This window comes from Littorina saxatilis, linkage group LG5 (assembly GCF_037325665.1).
Source record: "Littorina saxatilis isolate snail1 linkage group LG5, US_GU_Lsax_2.0, whole genome shotgun sequence".
NCBI classification, from domain to species: domain Eukaryota; kingdom Metazoa; phylum Mollusca; class Gastropoda; order Littorinimorpha; family Littorinidae; genus Littorina; species Littorina saxatilis.
The window spans coordinates 38,551,895-38,574,730 of record NC_090249.1 but is presented as its reverse complement, the minus strand read 5'-3'; the positions used below and the strand labels follow the sequence as shown (position 1 = coordinate 38,574,730).

The following is a 22,836-nucleotide window of genomic DNA, read 5'->3' as shown; positions in this document are numbered from 1 at the left end:
CGCAAGGTCACTATTGGGTCTGTTTACAGATCAAGGTCAAGAAAGATTTAGGTTCAAGTATAGCAGAAAACCGTAGGCCTACCATGACAGAGAGAGAGAGAGAGAGAGAGAGAGAGAGAGAGAGAGAGAGAGAGAGAGAGAGAGACGGAGAGAGAGACGGAGAGAGAGACAGAGAGAGAGAGAGTGTGTGTGTGTGTGTGTGTGTGTATGTGAGACTGAGTGAAAGAGTGTGTGTGTGTGTGTGGTGTGTGTGTGTATGTGTGTGTGAGATTGAGTGAAAGAGAGAGAGTGTGTGTATGTGTGTGTGTGTGTGTGAGAGAGAGCCAAGAGAGAGAGAGAGAAATAGAGAGTGAGCAAGTGTGTGTGTGTGGGTGAGAGAGAGAGTGAGTGAGCAAGTGTGTGTGTGTGAGAGAGAAAGAGAGAGAGAGAGTGAGCAAGTGTGTGTGTGCACAGTAATAGAGAGAGAGAGACTGAGAGTGTGTGTGTGTGTGTATGTGTGTGTGAGACTGAGTGAAAGAGAGAGAGAGTGTGTGTGTGAGAGAGAGAGAGCCAAGAGAGAGAGAGAGAGAGAGAAATAGAGAGTGAGCAAGTGTGTGTGTGTGTGAGAGAGAAAGAGAGAGTGAGTGAGCAAGTGTGTGTGTGTGAGAGAGAAAGAGAGAGAGAGTGAGCAAGTGTGTGTGTGCACAGTAAGAGAGAGAGAGAGAGAGAGAGAGAATTGTATTGAACTTTATTTAATAAGGATTAAGATTGAAGACTATGCCTTTTCTTACAATCTGTCCTTGGGACGCATAGACACACAATTATATAATTAAAAAATTAAAAGTTAAAAAGTTAACCAACAAAAGGACTGAGGTCGGAAAACTTCAGCACGTGATAATACAGATGACGATGATGATGATGATAATGATGATGATGAAGATGAGGCATGAAGAGCATACATTATGTGGTTATCCATAAAATCAAATACAAACTATGCAGGTAATTATAAGTACAAGCTGGTAGAGAGAGAGAGAGAGAGAGAGAGAGAGAGAGAGAGAGAGAGAGAGAGAGAGAGAGAGAGAGATGCAGTTCAATAACTACTGAAGATTCTGCAGTCCATGTACATCTGTCAAAAGCGTCTCATGAAGCCGCATGAGCAAAGAAAGCTTCACCAACTAGACCCAACCACTCATACCACCCCTCTTCATTACAAGATCGACCTTTCACCGTGAACGGACCTCCATCTCATCCCTCCCCCCCCCCCCCCCCCCCCACGGGAAACACCCCTCCTCTCTTCAACATGCAGATAATCAGCACAAATCGTCCCGAAGCCGTGACTTCTTGAGGATACCACAACCCCTAACGTGGAGGTATCGAGTCATAGACATGAGACCAGAAGCGGTCACGGCAGTTGTAAATCAGGCAAATAAACAACCACACACCAACACGCGGAGACATTGCAAACCATGTTTCTGACCTTGTGGTTCTTTGTATCTACCTTTCAATGTCCCGTGTGACAATACATGCATGCACGCAAGTGGTGCGGTGTCTGTGTAAAGAGTTCTTTCCTTTGTGTGTTTGCCTGTGCAGTGTGTGTGTGTATCTGTGTGGAAGAGACTAGAGAAAGAGAAAGAGAGAGAGAGAGAGAGAGAATTGAATTGAATTGAACTTTATTTAACAAAGAGAGAGAGAGAGAGAAATGGGGGGGGGGGGGGGGGTATTATGGGTATGAATGAGTAAGAGAGATCAAATCAATTCAAATCAAATTTTATCTGACGAGGGTTGTGGCATGATCATTACGAGCTTGACAGACAGACAGACAGTTATTTTACTCAGTGCATCTAGCATTATGACCAATGCCATCATTTTAATTCCCAAGATTTCGCAAATGTTACATAAACAGACTATAATTGTTTTAATAATTCTCACAGCGTTAGTCTCGTCAACAACAGTGGCATGAATTACAAATTGTTATCAGGAATACCAAACTTTACAACCACAGAACAAGGACCCTCTTTCACTGATATACCCGCTACCCAAGGCGTTGACATTCAAGTGCAATCATTTTTTTCTGCCCAGGTAAACATGCAGCTCAAACACTCGCCCCCCAAGAGATGAAAAGCCGGTGAAACAAGAAGGGTGGGACATTGAAAAACACGCAGCGTCAATCTTTTCACTCCGTCTCTCTCTCTACCGGCGACACGCTCTCTGATTTGCATATTATTGAGTCATAGAGGCGTGCATAAAAGCGAAAAAGAGCGGAGAAAAGTTTGGACTAAAAAAACAGAAAGGGAGGGCTGGATGGGCAAAAGGCCCAGCTAGGGAAGTTTAAAGACAGCTTCCTTCTCGTATCAACTGACTTGTACATCACCGCAGACCCACCGAGGCTTTTAGCATGAGGTAAGTTTTACTTGCCGGATACGCATGAAATCAACCGTCAAGCGTCTTCCGTGCAGAGTGCGATTTTTTCTGAATTCAATTCCAAAAATGGACGTAGGAGTCGGTTACAAAATGAATTCAGTAATTTTATTTCAATTCCACTGTGCAAACAAAAAACACCCACATACAGCCTGTTCATTAATTGGTCTGTGTCCAGGCGGAAGGATGCTCTTATGTCATGGAAAACCCTGAAAAGCTCTGTGGTGGTCTACATGAATGTTAAAGACAAGGACCGTCTTTATGAATGTTAAATGTTAAATGACGGGCGCAGTGGCGTGGTGGTAAGACGTCGGTCTCCTTATCGGGAGGTCGTGAGTTCGAATCCCGGTCGCTGCCGCCTGGTGGGTTAAGAATAAGAGTGGAGATTTTTCCGATCTCCCAGGTCAACTTATGTGTGTGTTATCGCAAGCACAAGACCAAGTGCGCACGGAAAAGATCATGTAATCCATGTCAGAGTTCGGTGGGTTATAGAAACACGAAAATACCCAGCATATATGCTTCCCCCGAAATCAGCATATGCTGCCTGAATGGCGGAATAAAACGGACATACACGCAAAAATCCACTCGTGCTAAAAACCATGAGTGAACGTGGGAGTCTAAGCCCATGAACGAAGAAGAAGAAGAAGAAGAAGAAGAAGAAGAATGTAACTTTAAAGACGGGAAGGCAGGCATGTTTAAGGGGGATCGCGACGAAGACATATTGACGCACGAGTGACATAAAGTCTGCCATCTTGAGGGCTGTACAGCAAAGAATTCTCCAGGGCGGTGGAAAGTCAATACATTTGCAATGGCATACCTGGGATATCCGTACTTTTTATTTCCTAACGCGCAAATATGCTTTCACCCCATTCACCCCTGAATGCTTAACGAGAGCGGCTTTAGGGCGGACAAATAACGTCACGATTTTGTGTCAGCTCAGTGATCGGAAGCTTCAACGGCAATACATTATTTGGAGTTCTGAAGTCCCCAAACCGTGTTCAAATTTCTGCTATCAACAACACAGGTAACTATAGATTATACTGACTAGAAGCAATCAGTAAAACTTCGATCATTTAAGCTAAACTTCACGCATCAACGCGTATACAGCATCGCTTGCACCCGCCGGCAAACGCTGGACTCTGTCAGTCGAGGCGAGGACTGCTAATATTACTGTCACAGTGCATCACGACACCGCATCAACAGTGAAAACCGGAGACTGAGACACAGAACAAAACGTTTCATTTTCACTCTTACCCATTGTTTTTCAGCTTGAAGCTTTGACGAGTTAAAAGTCCCGCTTCACACAATCAGTGTCACGCCCAAATTAGTCGCAACGTCTCACACTGACACACTCAGACAGATTGTAACAAGAAACACTTCTCCGATCTCTTCTACACTTTCATGCCAAACACTGTTCCATGGAGCGTGGAATATCGATCACGGCGACCGATTTCACGCACACCTGCTGCACGCGTCAGACTGTGACGGAAAACCTGCGCCCTGACTGGTGAGGCAGGTGATCAATGAGTAAATGTGTCACGTAAGAATTTGTGAGGTAATTCCAGCTTAATTTTGTTGTCGCCTCGTGGTACTGAGAAATGCCGAAGGAGACGGCATTCAACAGCGTATCCTTAAGTGTGTGACACCTGGTTCAAAATATCTCACTCTCCGTGTTATTCAAGGAATCGAGACAGGATTTCTAAAGGTATCCCAATGAGTCATGAATCGACCTAGCGCTCTCTCAAACTGTCTTCCCTTATCACTAACACTTCCTTTGATCGAAGATTCAGTACTACTTTCCTCAGGCCGTTTTCCTTTGTGTCATCAAAACATCATTTGATCAAGATTCACTACTGTTCCTCCAGGCGAGTATATTCACTATCGCCGAGATATCCCTTGACCCAATGATGTTCTCCTTGGTCAGCTATTTCCGCCAGTCCTAGCTAGTAGCTACCTGTCTGTCTCGGTGTCAACAAAATATCCTTTGACCGAAAGAGTCAGCACTATTCTTCAGTGTCACCAGTCAAAAATTATTCCTCGACCAAAAGGTGCACTGCTCTTGTTCGGTCTTTCCCGCCAGTCCAGTTAGCTCGCTGTGTGTCCTATAGTGTCAGCAAATATCCTTTGACCGAAAGACTGTCAGCCAAGCCGTTATAGTCGCGTAGTGTAAAGCCGTGCTTTTTGTGGGCTGGTCGCTCCGTTATCTGGCAGTGATCTCAATGTGACAGACAGGTAAAGGCCGTCTCGCCAGTGAACTGATAGAGAACCTGTGAGGGCACACACAACTTGTGTGTTGACAGTGATAAAATTCGCACAAGGTGGCTAGAGAGAGGTCCCGATCAGCCCCCGAAGACGCGGAGAGATGTCTGTGTGTGTGTGTTGAGGGAGGGAGAGGGGTGGAAGTGGGGGGGGGGGGGGGCGGAGGGTAGGGTATGTTGTACAGAGGCCTGGATCCGGCAGAACCACTTAAAATCAAGTCGGCCCCCACGCTTCATTCCCCTGCAAGTTTTAAGAAATTGCCGTCACATGTCCCTGCGTCTAATAATACACGCTCCGTCAGAATGTTAGGCTGACACCATGTCAGTCGCTGCACCATGAGACCCCCTACATCCCCCCCCCCCACTCACCCCTCCCCCACCTCCCTTCTCTAAACCTTGATAGCCCTCCGTCCATTAACGTCCCCCCCCCCCCCCCTAGAACCCGGCCCTCTCTCCCTCTCGCTATAACGAATGTTCTTGCTACAAAAAGTCATGTGCCATACCTCGCCTACCTTACAGCCACTGAAGTTTGTACCACCACCTACATCTCCTTCCCCCCCCCCCCCTCAAGTTTCGCTACCTGGGCTTTTTTTAAATATTTTTTTATCAACTTCTCAACTCCAATCATCCGCACACGCCATCAACCATGCAGTAACCTGCACCTCCATTCCCCCTCCTCCCACCCCGACACGCTTTTTGCTAACTTTCCTAGCCTCTTCCCTCCCTCCCCATCTCCCATGCAGCCACCTGTCCGCCTGCAGCAGCGCAGTGCCGTACGTGTGGAGGCTCTGTGGTCCACATCTAATCGGCCCAAATGAATGCCCTTCCTTCAAGGGACACAACTGCGTGACGCCTGGCCGACGACACTCATCACTCATGCTTATGAATTTATGGGCTCCGCGTAGCTCTGGATACGGAAGTTGTTATGCTGACCAGGAATTTTCACTTAAAATAGCAATATGCAAACGTTAGAGTTGCCATTTGCGTACATGTATAACCACGGTGTTGGCCCGCAGTGTTGGTAGGATTAATTTTGTCAGCAATGTTGGAGAGTTTTAGGCAGCCAGCTTTTAGTGTCACCGCACACGCCATCGCAAACAATGTCAACATATTTTTTTGCGATTTCAAATAAGGTTTTGCGTTTGGCCGAGTACCGACGCAGAACAAAATCCCGTTGGAAAGGTTTGTCTTAGTGTGGTAACTACGACCAGAGTTCGCTGCTGAAAGTGACAACTTCAATCCTTGGTACCGTTCCTTTGTAGGCCAGGACGGTACACTGAGTATACTGAATGACTCACCTGTGGGTTTAGGTGTGGGGGAGGAAGTGGGTGGTAAGTGCTGAACATTGATGTAACCAACAGAATAAGAACAAAACATATTTGAAAGTTACAATACGCACTGAGCCTACTTTTTGCAATGGTCTTAGGTCCAACAAATCAGAACGCTCAGCTAGACGACTAACCTTTCGATGATACTCAACCACACCAGGTTTCATTCAAAATGTTCTTCTGCCGCGAAGGCAAGATGTTGGAGATGGGGGTGGGGTGGGGTGTGTGGGGGTTAGGGTCGTTATGGACGGAGCCTGGGAGAGAAACGATACAAGGAGCTGTTTAAGGATCCTTAATTACCTAAGACAATTTTAATGAGTTTTGCATGATTATGCTTAGAACTGTACCCACGGAATACGCGCTATATAAGCTTCATTGATTTTAAGCTATTGCCGAATTCGTACGTAACTTGATACCACCCCAGCCCAGAGCCCCCAACTTCACTTGATCCTATAAATCCCTAGCTCCCTGATTATCTAAATTAAATGGACTTATGACTGATTGCCTGCCTAAGCTGCGAGTGGGTTAGCGCGTGGTTGTTGTGGTCCCCCGAGGGCAACCAGCGTGCTGAAAAGACATTAATGGCATGTACTTGTACACTGATGACTCTCACTGCCGTCTATTACGTCAGCACACTCTTTTCAGGAGACTTTGTTTGGCTTTGTTTGCACCCTCACAAATGCTGTGTGTATGTGTGTATCAGTGTGTATGTATGTATGTATGTATGTATGTATGTATGTATGTATGTATGTATGTATGTATGTATGTATGTATGTATGTATGTATGTGTGTTTGTGTGTATGTGTTCAGTTGTGTGTGTGTGTGTGTGTGTGTGTGTGTGTGTGCGTGAGAGAGAGAGTTTCAAAGAGGGAGAGTTTCAAGACTTATGAATAAAGGAAGAGAGAGAGAGAGAGAGAGAGAGAGAGAGAGAGAGAGAGAGAGAGAGAGAGAGAGAGAGAGAGAGAGAGAGAGAGAGAGAGAGAGAGAGAGAGAGAGAGAGGGGTTCAAGACATGAATAATTCAACGCAATACATTACTATATTAAATCAAATTGGAATTACACACACACACACACACACGCACAGGGTGACTTTTACCATTCAAACCAAACACCCTGACACAGCAAACCCTCAAATCTGAGCAAGCAAAAATGACATTGGGGCATTGTGTCTGTGTGTGTGTGTGTGTGTGTGTGTGTGTGTGTGTGTGTGTGTGTGTGTGTGTGTGTGTGTGTGTGTGTGTTCGCGATGCACGGCCAAAGTTCTCGATGGATCTGCTTCAAATTTGGTGGGCATATTCAGGTTGACCCCGGACACAACCTGGTCGATGAGAATTTTCAACACGTGCTCTCAGCGCGCAGCGCTGAACCGATTTTGGTTTTTCTGTTCATCTTCCCAGATCCATTCCCACTAACTCTTCCTTATCTTCTCCAGTGTTTTGCGTTTATCTCCCTTCCTTCGTGTGGCGTCAATCCATATTCCCGTTACTACGTTACTATTTTTAGAATGTCACTGCACTGTCCAGAACGCTTTCCTTGCACCCGTAAGTTGTCCTCACTGTAAAAGTGCAAAGGTCGAATCAATTTATAGCCACGCGAAAAATACACTGTCATCTATCTCTATATATTTATAGATATAGATATACATATATATACGGCTTCTGTGTGTGTGTGTGTGTGTGTGTGTGTGTGTGTGTGTGTGTGTGTGTGTGTGTGTGTGTGTGTGTGTGTGTGTGTGTATGTGTGTGTGTGGACAACACCTGTGGATTGTAGAGTTCTGTTTGTGATGTGGTCTGGCGGCTTTGGTGTGTCTGTATGTTCGGGCTTTCCTTTGAGAAGCCATAACAGTTATTATAGGGCTTAGAAATATGCTCTAAAATTCTCAATCCCGTTTGAGTGGACTTCGCCTTCAAAGGTGATTGTGGTGTTTCGGCACTCGGTTACATTTGGCGTCGTCGACAGGGATGGGACTCGACATGAAATGTTCAGGCCACTGAATCATTTTCGTGCTGTTCCCATTCCACCAACCTGGGAGGGACCTAAGCTTGGCGGGTCCATGGTTCGGAACTTTGGGGACAAAGTTCATTCAAAGGGGGTCGAGTGTGACAGGGAGACTACCGTCGCCCTTCACAGCAGACTCTGCAGAGTTGTTCGCCTTAGAAATTGTGAGCTATTTATAGCTAGCTCGCCAGGCAACACCTGTGGATTGTAGAGTTCTGTTTGTGATGGGGTCTGGCGGCTTTTGTCTCTCTGTATGTTCTTGCCTTCCTTTGAGTGGGCACAAACTGGTGGATGAAAATGTTCACACGTGCTCTAAGACGGCGAACCGCCACGCTGTCTGTCTCTGTCTCGCGATTCACCCGGCGAAGCCGGGTATTCCTCTAGTATATATATATATAAGAGGTCAAAAATTCCAGGGTTGAATCTCCCGTCTATAACACCCTCATACTCCCCCCCCCCTCTTGACACACTGTGACACACACAATTAAAAAGAAAAGAAGCAAACTTTCGCTCAAGAACAAATAAGCATTCGACTTTGTTTTACGAGGCTGTCGTGGCCTCATTCAAACTCACAACAGCGTACTTGAGACACATAACTCACAGTCAGGTAAACACTCCCCATTCAACTGTCCACTATATCAACCAGGACACAAATAACGTCACCTTGGACAGGCTGAATTACAGGCGACAAAACATCAAACAACAGTATAAATGTCAATGCTACCACTGAAGTTTTCTCTTCTATTTCACACCACAGGTGCTTGGTTAGAGATACGTCTCTTCCCGTGTATCTTGTAAATCCCAACAAATCTGTCGAGGCTTGCACGGGATAAGAACATTTTTTCCACTCGGACACATACTTAGAATCAACATTCGGGGAGAAGGAACTGATATTCACCTGAATTAATATCGCATTTGACACCTGTGACAGTCCGCCAAAATTAATTCAGAAAACAGAAAGCAATCTGCACCAGGCTATCCATTTTGGTTTTGTTACTACATGCTTCGACAGGTCATTGGTGGTTTGCAAGATCATTTACACGGAAAGGGAAAGACAATGTACCATTATATACAATTGTTGAATAAGCGTGTATTAGCCTAGTTAATCTTTTTTTTCTGTAAGACGCTTAGAACTATAGTTGAATTAGCGCCACATAAATACATTTCTTGTTGTTTATGTTTGTCTAACTGGTGACAGGATAAGTTTGTACGGAACAACTGGCTTCAATCAGTCACTACATGTATTTAAGTATAATATAAGTTCCTATGGTTTCTACAGGCCGATACCCCGAGGGAATATGTTTTTGTCTACGTCAGTGTTTGTTCTGCTGGACACAAGAAAAACAAATCTCGGGTGATAAAATACCCCGAAGGAATGTTGGAGTACCCAGCAGTTCTCACCACCCACAGCTGCGGCGCAGAATTGTTTAATCCTAATCCGATCATCCAGCAAGTGTCACCAGTCCAGTCGTTGCTCTTGCTTTTTGTGTTTATATATATATCCAGGTGACGCAGAAGGGGTAGGGTTGCGTTTTTAAATACACCTTTCTTTCTTCAACACACACTCTCTCTTTCTCTCGCACACACTCTCTCTTTCTCTCTGTCTCTTTCTTGCTTTTGCACACTCTCTCTCATTCTCTCTCACACATTCTTTCTCTCATTCATTCATTCTCTCATTCATTCATTCATTCATTCATTCTCTCTCTCTCTCTCTCTCTCTCTCTCTCTCTCTCTCTCTCTCTCTCTCTCTCTCTCTCTCTCTCTCTCTCTCTCTCTCTCTCTCTCTCTCTCTTGTATAAAGGACAGGTTGGAAGAATAGGCTTTGCCTAAAACCTTTATCCTTTTGTAATAAAGTTCTGAGTCTGAGTCTCTCTCTCTCTCTCTCTCTCTCTCTCTCTCTCTCTCTCTCTCTCTCTCTCCCTCTCCCTCTCTCCCTATCCCGTCACTCCGTCTCAGCCATTACCTGTTGCCATCTACAACCCTTCAGTTGGTTACAGCAATTCTCACATAATACGTACATTTACGGTAGACAGGTAAGAACACATTAGTGCGTCTATCTGTAAATGGCTCACGATTTCCTGATTAGCTCAAGAAGCAATGAAACTGTCGGGGTCCTAAAGTTAGCTGCCATTAAACGAGGACTTTTTGGTCACAAATATAATATTACAGCTATGACGCATACAGTGACATGACGCATACAGTGACGAAACGCAAACAGCTACACCATCGACATTAACATTCTATGCAGTTTTATATGCATGAGGGTCTTGAGGATGACTGCACATGTATATAGTCCGGAAAGAACACGACTATTTTTTGCAATGGCATAAACATGGTGAAAACGGACATGGTATACATTGATGGGTCTGTAATTGTATGAGCTAGTATTCAGGTCCTTCGTTGCTGCCATACATGCCTTCAACGGAAGAAAATGTCACGGGAATAAAATTTACAAAAACACCCAAAATACATATATGTATATGTATATATGTATATACATATATATATATTATATATATATATATATATATATATATATATATATATATGTATAGGTTACAACACGAGTGGTTTTTTATATGGCTTGTATTTCAGTCAAGACCCAGCGGATGAATATCATCGGGAGACACGAGCCTCTGGCGAGTGGCTCTCGATTGATATTCCCGCTGGGTCTTGACTGAAATACAAGCCATATAAAAAACCACGAGTGTTGTAATCTGTATATCCCATTCTACCATCAAACACAAAGTGTAGACTACTAGCGGCACTGTTGCGATCTGTGCAGGGTAAAACTGTTGCCAGCGAGACTTAGCCCTTTTGCAACCTTAAACTAAGTGGCCGTCGCTGAAAAAATAAAACGAATGAGTGCATCGATAAGTACGCGGTAACACTACTTTCAGACCATTTAAAAGCTTTAAGTAAAGGTTCATAAGTTGCAAGAAAGTAATGAAGTCGAATAGAAATTAATTTAGTTGAAGCGCACAGTATTCTTTTGTTTTGCGTTTCAGGTCGGCAGAACGGGCGAAACGGGTTTGGGACCCATTTGGCTTACTCGATTCAGAATCGATTCCACGTTGTTTTTCTCGAACGTGTGTAATTAGGCTTATTGACAGAGAAGCAAATTTTAGGGAACAAATATGTAGGTTTAGATTTAACCATTTGCTCCCTATTTGAAATGTATCTACGTGATAAACTGTTTTGCGAGTGTGTTTGCATGGATGAACTTAAACTGGTATGGGTGTGAGGAAAACGCGACCGACACGTCTGTCACCGCCGATTGATTGCATTTTGAAGGAATATGACTGGATTACGGAAAAATATGTGGACTTACTGCAGAGCCAGGCAAAAGAGTAGACTTGCTCGCAAAACACGTGAAACAGCCGATGTTTGATAGCTGAAGGCGCACACCAAAACACACTACCGACAGATTCTCAAAAGTCGTCTGCTAACGATGCAAGGGGAGGGTACTCGTGTTTTTGTTTTGGTTCGCTAGCATCTGGTTATCTTGTAAGTTGAATGTTCGTTTTTTTTCGACCTGCATTGCTTTCATAATGAAAGAAACTTTTGCTTATTGCATCTCATACATCAGATCAGTTCTGAGATTCATTTTTGCGTGCAACTGATATGGTTTTCTGAGCCGTGCAATACGATTTTAGAACTTCATACAAATGTGTCACATTGTTCGGCGCGAGGTCAAAGGTCGGGAGGAAAGTAGTCCTTTGCCCAAATCGGAATCTGCACTATCATATATTTTTTGGAGTCCATGATGTATTTATTGAGCTATAAAAATACAACATATATACCCATACTGAAGTAACAGAGACAAAGAAGGGAGGTCATGGGATATATATATATATATATAGATTATATGTATACATAAAACACGTACAATAACTGTCTATTTTAAAACTAAGGTCGATAAGTGGAAACATTTATTTCAGCATTACTAATGAAGTTATGTTCCTATCACCTGCTTGGATGTAAAGTAGACCGAAGTCAGTGTATCGATCGTCTAGGTAAGGAAAGCAGTGAACATTTTGTGCTTCCCTGATTTCTGTGCCTGAACGCTTGAATCCTAGCCATTTTATTTACTACACTAATGCAAATATTGACAACTAAGGACGCGAAATATAATACTCTCATGTGCGTAGGCTGGGTGTGTTTGATACGGCTACCGGCAGTAAGTTCGTCACACGGTAGATTCGTCACGGGTGACGAAGTTACCGGCAGGGTGGGCGGGTGTTTATCCTCAGAGCTTATGCTTTCAGATGTTTGATTTGTGGGAGAGATTCAAGATTCACATTTTTAAGAAAGAGAGAGAGAGAGAGAGAGAGAGAGAGAGAGAGAGAGAGAGAGAGAGAGAGAGAGAGAGAGAGAATAAACAATAGAGAGAGAGAGGGAGAGAGAGAGAAAGAGAGAGAGGGGGGGGGGGGGGGAGGTGCAAGGTTATTACCATTACATAAAAGCCGCGCTCGGACTACTGTGGCGAAGTTACTGTGGCGAAGTTACCGGGGACAGGTGACGAATCTACCGTGTGACGAACTTACTGGTATCCTTTTGATACATACTCCGCACGTATATTACAATATCCATCCAATACCGAAGGCAACCACGAACACGTACACTCTACAGTATCAGTCACCAAATAAAAAAAAAGCCACAGAAACATGAAGGAAAAGGTAAACACAATGTAGAACTTACTCTCAAGAAAGGAGCCGTTGTTTACTCAAACCAAACACAACACAGGTAAGAACTCCTGAGAGAAACGATCATTCTTTTACTCTGTCTTTTTCACTTGTGGTCTTCACGTTTACAGCTAGCAAGCTGTAGGTCTATGTCTGATTCAAGAACCGAGGTTTATGTAACCTCAGAGCTCAGTGGGTTTTAGCTAGAACCTGCTGACTCTAAATCTGAATGACTGAAGTGAAAAACAACTAAGCAACCCAACGTCCACCAGTGGTGAACATGGGCATTATCCCAGGGTAAAAGCCACCGCCTGTGATTTTCACAATAGCGTGTTCAGCGAAACACAAAGCAGCAACTAGAGCAGAACCCAGGGCCCGTATAATAACACAACAAAGACGACTTACCGATCATTTTAGCAGTAATTACAGTCTTCTTTTCCTGTCAAACGAATTACAGACAAGAATCCAGCTCTGGGAAATCCGGTAGCTGAGTCTCCACCACTCTTTGGGAAATCCAGTCTCGAAATAAACCCTGTCAGGTTTGTCACAACGTCGAGTCGTTATATTTTTCACAACGCTAGCAAAGCGCATACACCTCAACAGTCACAGCAAAACACAGCACTCTCTCCTATCCTACTAACCACAGGTGAGCTCACTGACTGAAAATATCGCCTGACAGTTGAAAAACGGATCTTTCAGTCAGGTGGGAAGGGTAGGTGGTGGCCTAAAGCGGTGAACTAACAGGATTGGCTTTAGGGTTTTGGCTAACTTCGTGTGGGTGATTTCAGTTGTTCAATAGAGACTCAGGGGCCATTTATGGGCCCGTCTTACGCAGGAAACTACTGGCAAACTACACCCTGCATGTGCTACGTACACCTCTGGCTGATTCATTCGTGCGTGTACACCGCGACAATGCAGAGACGTTGCTTGCGTTCATAATCAGACCGTGGTAAATTATGTCGATGAAAGGTACAGGTGCTTGGAATAAAGTGTTCTCTGTCCGTCGGTCTTCCCTATCCTTGGCGGATGATGACTTTATTCAGTTATTCTGCAGAAAAACAGAAATGCTGGAGAAAAACCGTTCTTTTCTGCAGCATTTATGCATAATGTCATCTTTCGCGAGAGCAACGTTTTTTTTCTGCAGTAAAACAGTTTTACTGCAGTAAAATTGAAATCAAGAATGCTGCAGTAAAACGGAGATGTTGTTTTACTGGAGAAAAACTGTTTACACTTTTTCTTCAGCATTTTGGCATTATTCAGTTATTCTGCAGAAAAACAGAAATGCTGGAGAAAAACTGTCTTTTCTGCAGCATTTCTGGTTAATGTCATCTTTCGCCGAAGCAACGGGTTTTTCTGGAGCAAAACATTTTACTGCAGTAAAATTGAAATCAAGAATGCTGCAGTAAAACGGTGCTGTTGTTTTACTGCAGAAAACCTGTTTACACTTTTTCTGCAGCATTTTGTACAGGGTCTTGGCGGATTATGACATTATTCAGTTATTCTGGAGAAAAACCGAAATGCTGGAGATAAACTGTCTTTTCTGCAGCATTTCTGCATAATGTCATCTTTCGCGAGAGCAACGTTTTTTTTCTGCAGTAAAACAGTTTTACTGCAGTAAAATTGAAATCAAGAATGCTGCAGTAAAACGGTGATGTTGTTTTACTGCAGAATAGTCTGTCACAGTTTTTCTGGAGAAAAACGAACGACCTTGTAAAGTAGCGTTTGTATTCGTCGCCCCCTGGGATAGTATAATAGTTTGTTCCGACAGACAAAATACATTCGTGTCAATCACGCACAACTATTGGTAATTCTGGATGAGTCTATCTCTCGACAGAGGGTGGCTCGCGTGCTCCAACATTATAATGAGCTAGTACAAAATTCTGCAGAAAAAGTGTAAACAGGTTTTCTGCAGTAAAACAACAGCACCGTTTTACTGCAGCATTCTTGATTTCAATTTTACTGCAGTAAAATGTTTTGCTCCAGAAAAACCCGTTGCTTCGGCGAAAGATGACATTATGCAGAAATGCTGCAGAAAAGACAGTTTTTCTCCAGCATTTCTGTTTTTCTGCAGAATAACTGAATAATGCCAAAATGCTGAAGAAAAAGTGTAAACAGTTTTTCTGCAGTAAAACAACATCACCGTTTTACTGCAGCATTCTAGATTTCAATTTTACTGCAGTAAAACTGTTTTACTGCAGAAAAAAACCGTTGCTCTCGCGAAAGATGACATTATGCAGAAATGCTGCAGAAAAGACAGTTTTTCTCCAGCATTTCGGTTTTTCTCCAGAATAACTGAATAATGTCATAATCCGCCAAGAGCCAGTACAAAATGCTGCAGAAAAAATAAAAACAGGTTTTCTGCAGTAAAACAACAGCACCGTTTTACTGCAGCATTCTTGATTTCAATTTTTCTTCAGTAAAATGTTTTGCTGCAGAAAAAAACGCTGCTTCGGCGAAAGATGACATTATTCAGAAATGCTGCAGAAAAGACAGTTTTTCTCCAGCATTTTGGTTTTTCTGCAGAATAACTGAATAATGTCATAATCCGCCAAGGATACTTCCTTTCGTCGTTTAATCTTTTAATTACGCATACAATTCGAGTAGTCCTTCGCTGGGGTGAGGATTGGACGTATTAATAAAGCACCACTGAGTTTGCTATCCAATATATATCCTCGTTAAAAGAATTTCTCTCTCCCTCAGTGTTTCTCTCAGTCTGCGTCTCTCTGTCTGCCTATCTGTTTTTGTCTCCGTCTCTCAGTGTCTCTCTCTCTGTGTCCCAGTATCTCTGTGTCTCTCCCTGTCTGTCTGTCTGTCTCTGTATGTATGTCTGTCTGTCTGTATGTCTCTATCTGTATATAAGGATAGTTTTCTATTGATTGTGGGTCGAACGTCTTCTGAGATTAATGCAGCCTGCATGAAACTGAAGGAGAGAGGTCGAGTGCTTTTACCCTAGAGCGTAGCCTGCGCGATAAACAATACTGCTAAGTTAATTTGCAACGTATATAATTTAGAGCCAATAATAATCTGTCGATGGTCACTTACACTACAGGCTACATAGCAACGTCAACGTGACACAATAAAACACGACGCTAACACACCAACCCAAGGTAAACCAAGCTGTCATGAACAGGCTCAACACAACTCACCTTGACTAAAGATAAACTTTCATAAGCTGAGCACAACAGTATAGTTACGACAACGTTCTTCTTAAGACTAATCATCTATGGTCATACAGTATATCATGACAGGGATCTGTATTCATTTCGATTTTATGTATTTCTTCGATTTTATTTTGAAATCCGTAACAACAAAACCAAGAACCAAGTACAGTAACGAAAATAATATAAAAATATAACTGAATCCAAGCGTCTGTGGGGTGAACAGCGCACACAAAAAAACAAAAAACATATCGCATGTTGGAGTGCGGTGACAGCCGGGTTTAGCGTGCGGGTACGAATGTGTGTACAGTAAAAACGCACAGCTAGTGCTTCCAATCAATGGCTAGCAAAAGATTGGGAACCATCCAGCGCCCGCCGTATTGTTTGTCATCTCAGTGGTTATTCGTCATCCATGCAGCTCATTACATTTTGTTCGTCGTGGCGGAACTGCGGAGTGGGAGAGGCATGACAGACAGATAGGCAGAAAGACATACAGACACCTGGGGGAAGACAGGCAAATAGGCAGACAGGCAGGCTGACATGCAGACAATGCTGATTATTTGTCAACTGATTATTTGTCATCCAGCTAGCTCGCTAGTTTTGTTTATGGTGGCAGAACTAAAGAGAAGTACGTTACAAACACTGAGACAGGCAGACAGACAGACAGGCTGACAGACGGACACATAAACACAACCAGACATGGAGAAGGATAGACGGATGTATTGGCAGCTGGATGGAAAGTCTATGCCAGTTTAAGAGAGAGAGAGGGAGAGAGAGAGGGGGAGAGAGAGAGAGAGAGAGAGAGAGGGGGGGGAGGGGGCTAACCCTATACCCCCTACCTATAACCTAAACCACAGTGCAAACACACAAACTAGCTACACCCAAGGAACAGACAGTTTCCGGAAAACACTCTTTTCTCAGGAATGACTAGACTGAACAGGCAGAAATCAAACACTGACAAACAAGACGGCCTTGAAAATGTCAGATTCCTATCAGCTACAATTCCTGGCTATTGGTATTCAGGTAGACTTAAGAAAGTTCAGCAACGACGACAAAAAGCATTGACACGATACACCTGCTTAGCCGGGTGTGACCGTCGCACATAAACATGCCGCTAGGTGTGCACTCAGTGCTTGAATGACAGTTATCTGGAAAACACTCCTTTTCACCTTGAACCAGATTTGCTGTCAGACCTGCCCCCCCCCCCCCCTCATCACACACACACACACACACACACACGTACCTACGCACGCACGCACATACACACACATACACACACACACACATACCCACACACACACACACGGCCGGTGGCTATTTCTCTCTCCCTGTCTCCTCTCTCACCACACTTTAACCTCTCCCCCTCTCCGTGACTGCCGTTAGTTCTTCAGATATATATCACCAATTACAGCTCGGCTGACATGGCGTTTACCAACCTAACAACTAACCAACCCAGCCGTCCACTCGCTCACTGGCATAGACAATTATTCACGACAGTTGTGATAGAACGACAGCAGTAACATGTACAGGAAGTCAAGTGAACGGTGAGTGACACACACACCCAAGTGTTACCAAGGTACAGCTCACAAAATGGTATACGAGTCAGGTAGACATTAATCTTTTTTATACCGAGAACGCGTTTCAAGCTTGCAATGCAAAAAAAAAAAAAAAAAAATAAAGTACGGCCAGTGTAAACGTTACCATAATAATGTTTCAAGACGTCAGAATAAGGCAAGCACAGGAGGTAGAATCTTGCTTGCGCTCATTCAAAACAACACAAACAAAAACAAAAAAACAAAACAAAACTCAAAGGAGAAAAAAAACCTCCCAAAACAAAACGCCCACAAAAGTATTAGTAACGGGTCAATTTTAGACGCCCTTTAAAGTGAATAAAAGCTTTGCTTAAAAAAGCAAGTCTACAACCTACCCGGCTTGCGGGAGGATTTCAATTAAAAACTGAAAGACAGGTAACGCCTACCTGGACGAAATATTTGATAGTTCTTCAGAACAGGTCGAACAAGTTGAAGGGCTAGGTCTACTTATTAGGCTCTAAGGTATCATACAAAAATCTGCTTCATCCATTTTGAAGGAGAGAACATACAAAGATAAGTCACACGATCATCTAATCACTGTGTGTGTATTGTGTGTCTTGTTTGTCTACGCTAAAGACAGGTAGGTTGAAGTTCTTCTGAATGTTTCGTTTTGTCTGTAATGAAACGTTCCATAAACTTAACCTTTCTTGTTTAATTTGTTTTCTTTTTTTCTGAGTTATTCAGTTCTTGATGTGAGCTCTTATCTTCAACCAGGCTAAATACGACACACTACAGGGACACCTTCTCGAAGAGTCCTCAGAACTCTAACCAATTCCAAGACAACGATACCTTTCTTGCTGCTATTATTGGAAAATAAGGTAACGAACGAAACTCACAGAGTCAGCACTTTTCACAAACACTGGAGAAGTCTACCCACCCCCAACCCCCTCCCCGACCAGTAAAATAAATCAATCGATCATTGAGTCAAAGTTCTCTCACCTGAAACCGACTGAGTCGTTAATCAAGTCAATCACCGCCACAGATCAATGTAGACAAGACGACGGAATCAGCAAATTGACAAGCACAGACACAAAGACACCACGTCCATGCAACAACCGGGTGGGGGGCGGAAACACGATAAAAACGGAAATCCGCTGAGACTACCAGGAATGTGTGACGTAAATCAAGACGTCTTCAACAGGCGTGTCTGCTGACTGTGTACGGGTATGACACAGTATACCTGTCAATCGCGTCTTTGGAAACAGACACACACGGCACACAGAGTCAGGAGTCGAGACAATCACAGACCCAGCAGCGTGTGTGTGTTTGGGTGACACGAGTTCAATACCCACTCAAAGAAGCGCATTCACAAGAGCCGTGAAGTAGCCTGAGACGTTACCCATTATTGATGACGGATTGTTGAAACGTGCGCATGTGTGGGCACCATTAACAAATCGATTTTGAAGTTGGGATTTTTACGACACTGAAGTAATTTTTGGCACGCTCATTGTTTAAAGGCAAAACTATGTATGAGTAATTTCTTTTTGATAGGGTGTTGATGTTGGGCATGTAAACATCAGCAAACGATAACACGAGACACATGCATAATTAGAAACCTAATTTGCAACAAAGCACGACGATCTGGTTTTCTGTTTAAAGACGACAATTGAAACATATACTCAAGATTGTTACTGGTTGTCAAATGAATTAATGCAGGTCTCCAATTTTTGTTTACGCATCTGTCACAAGCCATCAGTAATACAAGAAGGCAAACAAACAAATTTGCCCATTACCTTGACGTGTAAATTTGTCAATAAGTAATTTTTACAGCTGCTATAAATAGATACAGCTGCTATAAATAGATACAGCTGCTATAAATAGATACAGCTGCTATAAATAGAAAATCTTACAAATCAGGGTGTTAACAACGAGCAAGTCACAGATCGGGGAGCAAGATTTTGACAACATGAACGTGTGCTATTCTTCCAGCAAGGTCAACTCACTAAACACAGGTGGGCATTTTCCCAACCACAGAATGTTGCATGCTCTTATCTGATCAGCTTTTCGTCATATACTCGTACCAATACAACCCTGTAATCTACATTGACTTACTTATGGTGTCACTTTCCTGTCCAACCGACACACTCCTAATACTGACAAGACACAGTGTACGACCTGACTCACTTTGTGTTGTGTGTGTGTGCGTGGGAAGAGATAAGAAAAATCAATACAAAACACTTTTGAAGTCATGCCTTGAACAGTAAGTAGGCAGGTGAGCTTTTCTCTGTATGTGTGTGTGTGTGTGTGTGTGTGTGTGTGTGTGTGTGTGTGTGTATGTGTGTATGTAAGTGCGTGTGTTTGTCTCTGTGTGTGTCTGAGAGAGAGAGAGAGAGAGAGAGAGAGAGAGAAAGAGAAAGAGAGAGACAGACAGAAAGACAGAGACACAGAGAGACACAGAGAGAAAAAAAAGAGAGAGAGAGAGAGACAGACAGACAGAGACACAGAGACAGAGAGAAACAGAGAGAGATAGAGACAGAGAGACAGAGAGAAAAAGAGAGAGAAAAAGAGAGAAAAGGAGAGAGAGAGAAAGAGAGAGAGAGAAAGGGAGAATGTACGTTCTGGCTCACTGATTCCGACAGACCCTAAATATTAACGCAAAATAGGCTTCTGGACTAAACTTTTACTAAAATGAAACATGCGACAAAATCAGAAAAATACTGCATAAATCCATACAAAAAAAATACAGTAAAGTAAGGTTGTTTTGAACCAATGCCGGGTCTGTCGGAATCAGTAACCCAGAACGTACATTCCCCCTTTCTCTTATACAACATTCTTAAGCTCAATACCCTCTCTCATTTACAAACTTTACTTCATATGTTCTTTCACTGTTAGAATTATATCTGATACATGCAATGTGACTGTCTAAACGAATAGTTAACTCTTTACAAGTGATTCTATTTTTACTTTTTCTTCCCGTCCTATTTGAATCCCCTTTTTTAAAAACTGCTTTTTCAGATCTTCTATATCGATTGGCTTGTTATATTCAGCTCGTGTTTTTGTTTGAATACTTGCTTTCTTACTTTTGTAGTCATCAAAGTCTGTTTGTATCTGTTTGAATTCTTCGTCAGAAACTTTTGAATCTTCAAGTGCTTTACTGATAGACAGTTTTAGGCTAGACAATTTTGATGATGCAAGAGTGGAAATGGATTCGTGTTTTTCAAGCTTTTTCACAATTTTTTTCATTATAGCTGATGCTATAAATGATAAACCACCAACTGCTGCTGCGACACCACCTAGGATTAGAGAAACTGGAGTCCCTACTCCGGTAGCTAACAGAATTGTTCCCGTTACACCTGCAGCTGATGCAAGGATAGTAGAACCAGTGCTGGCATTAGAAAGGCTGTTGTAAGTTGTTGAGTACTTACGTCTAGCGCGAGAATATTTTTCTAATTCATCTTCTAGTTGTTTTTGTATATTACTAATGTGTGCCAGTCTGAATTGTTGACTTTCTGCTGCACTTTCATCAATATTAGGATAAAGCTTCACACTGCTAGTCATCTTTTTAATGCAAAATATAAAATATTTATCTTAATTCTCACTGGCCAGTGTTTCTGCTAAGCTTTGAAGCTGTTCATTGCTTAACACCTTATCTGTATAGTAGAAAGCAATCAAATCAAGATAAGTAAGATTAATACTTCTTATTTCTGTTAAATTATTTATATCTGCGTTAACAACAACATTTTGGTTTGACGTCTGTTTTTTTATTGTGTTAGAATCCTTTTGAACAGCAATAAATACTCTGACTTCTTCAACATTTAATGGTCTCCAGTTGAGATTTATTCCTCTCATTAGAACAGTGTTTGTGGTTTCTTCCCTTTTCCTGACAACTATATCAAATATCATAGTTGCATTCTGCCCTATTGGAAGCTTGGGTATAAAATCGACAATGGTGTCAGCGTCCTTTTCAACACTTTGTTTTCTGTGAATGAGATAGTTGTTCTTATGGAAAGGTTTAACTGCAACTTCTCCCCTGCTGTTAATCGCAGGAACAAGGCTAACAATTAGTGGTTTAGCATTGATTGACTTACGGAATGTGTCGTCTTTTCCAACAAGAGTGTATGGACTCACAAATTCAAACTTCATTTCCCAGTCAATCTTTTTTATAACAGGACTAAGTACCCATTTTTTATTCTGATGTTTCCACATGTAGTATATGTCATCGACAATTGGATCAGGTACATTAACATCACGGATTTGACCTAGTTTGAGGAATCTTGGTTTCTTTTCATCGTCGATTTCCTTTCTCTTGTAATAACCGGTGTCTGTAAACTCGAATGCATACACTGCACCAACTTCAGCATTGCTCTCAAAGTCGATAGCGTCTGCTAAATCTTTCAACTCTATAGTTGAACATGCAACAGGATAAGCTATTGTAGGTCCACTCGACATTTTAATACTCAATATTTTATGGAACTATTTCCAATGTAATGTTAAACAAACAATCAACTGGTTGTCCACTTTGATTTTTCAGATCAATGTGTAGGAATTCATGACACCCTTCCTCCAAGTCCTTGAACTGAAGTGTCTTAAATGTTGGCACGTGCATTTTACAAAAAGAGGCATCACTCGGTGGAAGAATCCTAAGCAGATCAGAACGCTGATCATTAAACAGATTATAGGATGTGTTAAGCTCTCTCATGTGAACAAACAGTACACTGTTAACATCCATGTCAATGGGACGTGTTCCCTTGTATAAATTTGTAATTCCAAGCATATCAAGGAGTTTGGTTGGAAACTCAACGTTTACTTCTCTAGTTTTGGGCATAGTAAGAGTAGCAATGAGACTTGCATGATTTAAACTCGCTGTAATACCTACTGGAGCAAACAATTCTTTCTCTAAAGTGCAGAAGTCATAGTAACCATCTTCTACAGAATGTGTTTTACCATTAATTCTAACCCAGTTGTTAGCCTTTTTTTTACTGATATTATACCAAGTAACCTTGTACATAATTTCATGCAGTGCAACTTTCATTCCTCCATTTTGATTGTTGATAGGGTTTGCAAGTTTAACTGGCACACTAGTCTTCACATTTGTTAGTGTGATAAACATTTTTTATTCAACAACAAAAATGATTCAGTATAAATTCAACAAAGACGTTAAATACAAAACTGGACCATATTACAATCCAAAGACTATTTCTTTCCATGAGTTGGACTTTGCTGTAACAGAAACACAATCCATTCGCGTTAAAGTGCCTGACCCATTCCATTCTTACCTAAATCCCCCAATCAAAAATGATAGTGTTCCAAAGATGTGGAACTCTCACCCAATTCAGTTCTATCAGAATCAGTTAAACTTTGCAATATTCTGTGCAACCACAGGATGTGGAGTGTCCTATGCAGACCACATGAATAATTCAAACTTACTGACAAAGTGTGTGTACACATTTCACGTTTACTATCAGTGCAGGAGAATCTT

General features: G+C 42.4%; 1 protein-coding gene across 7 annotated transcripts in view; it reads right to left on the bottom strand.

Annotated features, from left to right (window-relative positions):
* Positions 1 to 22,836, bottom strand: part of LOC138967064 (hepatoma-derived growth factor-related protein 2-like) — an 89,606-nt gene that overhangs the window by 6,258 nt on the left and 60,512 nt on the right. The window contains exon 1 of one of the 7 annotated variants that reach the window (XM_070339526.1): positions 13,073 to 13,556. The exons of 5 other annotated variants lie outside the window; for them this stretch is intronic. In XM_070339526.1, coding sequence (XP_070195627.1) covers positions 13,073 to 13,079 — 7 coding nt within the window. In that variant the 5' untranslated portion in view covers positions 13,080 to 13,556. Of the gene's footprint in view, positions 1 to 3,651; positions 4,721 to 13,072; positions 13,557 to 22,836 lie in introns of those variants that run through there. One more of the 7 variants, XM_070339527.1, reaches the window with a different exon arrangement.